The sequence below is a fragment of the Fonticula alba genome (assembly GCF_000388065.1).
Source record: "Fonticula alba strain ATCC 38817 unplaced genomic scaffold supercont2.6, whole genome shotgun sequence".
Taxonomy (NCBI): Eukaryota; order Rotosphaerida; family Fonticulaceae; genus Fonticula; species Fonticula alba.
Window position 1 is genome coordinate 1102264 of NW_009242976.1, and position 3011 is coordinate 1105274.

Consider the following 3011-nt stretch of genomic DNA (forward strand, 5'->3'; position numbering starts at 1 on the left):
CAAGTGGCATTGCCGGGGCTCGGACCATTGCTACCGCGGCCAAAGTTGTTGGTATGTGTGTGTGTGTGTGTGTGTGTGTGTGTGTGTGTGTGTGTGTTTGTCAGCATGCACACAGAATGCACATACACTGGCAATCTCGCACCTGTCCTCTGACATCCTGACTGCCCCCGCCCTCGGCTCTCCTCCTCAAATGGCCCGTACCTGATGCCCCGCACACAAATCGGCTTGCCCAGCCGCGCAAACCATCCTCAAGGGCTTTCCCCACCAGGAGGCGGCCATTCTCGAGGCGGAAACCCGCCTGGTGGGGGCCCTGTCTGGTCGCCTTGTCGTCTTCCATCCCTACCGCCCGGCAGTCCAGTGCGTGCTTATGTGACTTCCTGGTGTCCTGGCATCTTCCCCTGCATTCTTTCCTTGTCTCCTTCTCTCCCTCCCTCGCCCTCACATGTGGTCCGCCTCTTCGTGTACCAGATATCTGTCTGATCTGGATATGAAGCGCCTGTTGCAGAATGTGTGGTACGTCTCTCCCGTGCGCCGGCCGCCCGGCCACTGCCCCACAGTGTGTGGTGCCGCCGTCTCTCGTCCGGCCTTTGTTCCCTCCTCTGCTGGATGGGCTAACAGCACTCCCTTCGATGCCGCCCCCCCCCCCCCCCCCCCCCCCCCCCCCCCCCCCCCCCCCCCCCCCCCCCCCCCCCCCCCCCCCCCCGTGGCCAGGTCCCTCATCAATGACGCGTATCGCACGGATGCCCCAATGCGAGTTCCCCCCTTCTTGGTGTCCCTCGCAGCCATCTACCTGGCCACATGTGCCTTCCTGCCTCGTGGCTTCTCCGAAAACAGTCTCGCTGATCTGCCCGATGGCGGCCAGCCCGGTGATGACAGTGACCCTGCTCTGGCGCACCGTGTGGCTCGGTGGTTCAGCTCACTGAACATCAACCTCGATGAGGTGCCTTCGCATGGATCACAGTTGTGCCTTTCCCTCCTCGCGCCCTTTTTTCCCCGCTCCTCACCCTTTCGTTCTCCCTCTCTCCCTCCCTCTCTCTCTCTCTCTCTCTCCCGCTTCGGTTCCCGCGGTGACCCAGGTGACCTCCGGTGCCCAGACAATGCTGGCAGGATACTCCTCTTGGAGGACCCTGGACCCCGTGGTCAACCCGATGGTGGCTTTTTTGCACCTGAACTTCACCCAGCCAGCCGTCCTGTATGCACGTCTCAAGGCGTCACCGACTCTGAGCCCTCTGGGTAGGAGCCCGCCCTTGGGCGCCAGCGACCGAGCCACTTCCGCACCGAGCAGCATCGGGTCAGGGGGCGGGCCTTTCCCTGCACCCGGGCCCGATGGTCCCCGGTCTGGGCAGCAGTCTAGATCGGGATCTCGGCGTGCCGAGCTGGCCCAAGGCCAGGCCAAAGCCCGGCCCACATCACCCCCCCCAGGTGGTGAGGCGGCTTCCTTGCAGTCGGGGCAGGATGCCGGCATCCCGGGCCTTGCGGCGCAGCTGGCAGTCCCGCAGCGGGGCTCCTCTGCACGTGTCTCCCCGACTCTGGGCGTCGGGTCGCCGGATCTGGAGGCGACTCTGTCGTCGTCGGGGTTACAACATGCCGGCCAGCACTCGCGGCATTCACAGCATCAGGCTACTCAGCACTTGCAGGACCATCAAATTTCTCAGCATCACTATCAGCAGTCTGTGCAGAGCCAGAAGGCTCAACAGGCCCATCAGGTCATCCACACACAGGAGCATCATCTATCTCAACAACACCAGCATTCGCAGCAGCAGTACCAACAGCAGCAGCAGCAGCAGCAGCAATACCATCAGCAGCAGCAGCAGCAGCAGCAGCAGCAACAACAACAGCAGCAGCAACAACAGCAGCAGCAGCAGCAGCAGCAACAACAACAGCAGCAGCAGCAGCAGCAACAACAACAGCAGCAGCAGCAGCAACACCATCAACAGCAGCAGCAGCAGCAGCAGCAGCAGCAGCAGCAGCAACACTCGCAGTATCAGCAGCAGCATCAGCAACAACATCCGCACTATCAGCCGCAGCATCATCAGCACTACCAACAACAGCCGCAGCACCACCACCTCCCGCAGCAGCAGCATCACCACCACTCGCAGCAGCAGCAACAGCAGCACCAAGAGCAACTACAGCAATATCCCCCCCACCCCCACCAACAACAGCACCAGCAGCACCAGCAGCACCAGCAGCACCAGCACCAACAGTATCCTCAGCCGCAGTACTACTTGCCCCGGGGGACGAGCCAGCAATCGCCACAAGGGCTGGCTGCAGCCATTGCACCCGCTGGCACGCGCCCCGACTCGACGATGGGCTCGGCCAGAGGCGTGGCGGCGCCTGGCGGCGCTGGCCCTGGCACCGCACCACCTCCCGCATATCAACACCACTACCCATCCGGGGCGGCTTTTCACACTGCTCCCCTCCTTCAGTCCCACCACCACTTCTCCCCGGTCGCCGGGCAGCACCCGCAGCACCCGCAGCCGCAATCCCAGCCACCGCCCCCCACGTAGAAAGGCGGCATGGGCCAGCCCGGGGGCCTCACCCCTGCTTTGCTCAGGATCTAGACCCTCTGGAGCTTCGTTTCTCCCCTGCCCGCCCCCAAATACATGCATCCCGCTCCGGGCGCACGACCCCCCCTCCTCCCCCCCCCTGGATCGCCCGGACAAGGCCACTGCCAACGCTCGCGACCTCAAGGGGTAGGGGGCTCTTTCCCACCAGCCGCGAATGGCAACCAATAATCGCGCTGGCCGCCACCTGGGGTGCTCTTTTGCCCCTGCCCTGTGTCTTTCCCCCGTGTGTCTCTGCCTGTCTCGCTGTCTCCCTCTCTTCTGGACCAGGGTGGAAGCATGAGAGCGCCCCGCCCGGTTGGGTGAGAGGCATCCAACAGCACTCAATGTGGACGCCTCCTCCGCCGGCCCGTGGTCCCCCGCCCCCCGCCCGCCCCACAGCCCAGGTGCAACTCCATCTTCGGCCCCCGTGTTTCTCCCTGGAGCGGGGCCCGAGCGGCGCGCATG

General features: G+C 64.2%; 1 protein-coding gene across 2 annotated transcripts; it reads left to right on the top strand.

Annotated features, from left to right (window-relative positions):
* Window positions 1-171: 171 nt before the first annotated feature.
* On the top strand, window positions 172-2507 carry H696_03911 (the record flags this gene model as incomplete). Of its 2 annotated transcripts, XM_009497775.1 has the most annotated exons (4): window positions 172-357; window positions 469-513; window positions 712-940; window positions 1077-2507. In XM_009497775.1, exons 2-4 carry the CDS (start codon window positions 488-490, stop codon window positions 2505-2507), a joined length of 1686 nt encoding a protein of 561 aa, XP_009496050.1. In that variant the 5' UTR covers window positions 172-357; window positions 469-487. The 2 variants fall into 2 exon arrangements, with proteins under 2 accessions (XP_009496050.1, XP_009496049.1); XM_009497774.1 differs by lacking the exon at window positions 172-357 and having other exon boundaries at window positions 438-513.
* Between the last annotated feature and the right edge of the window lie 504 nt (window positions 2508-3011).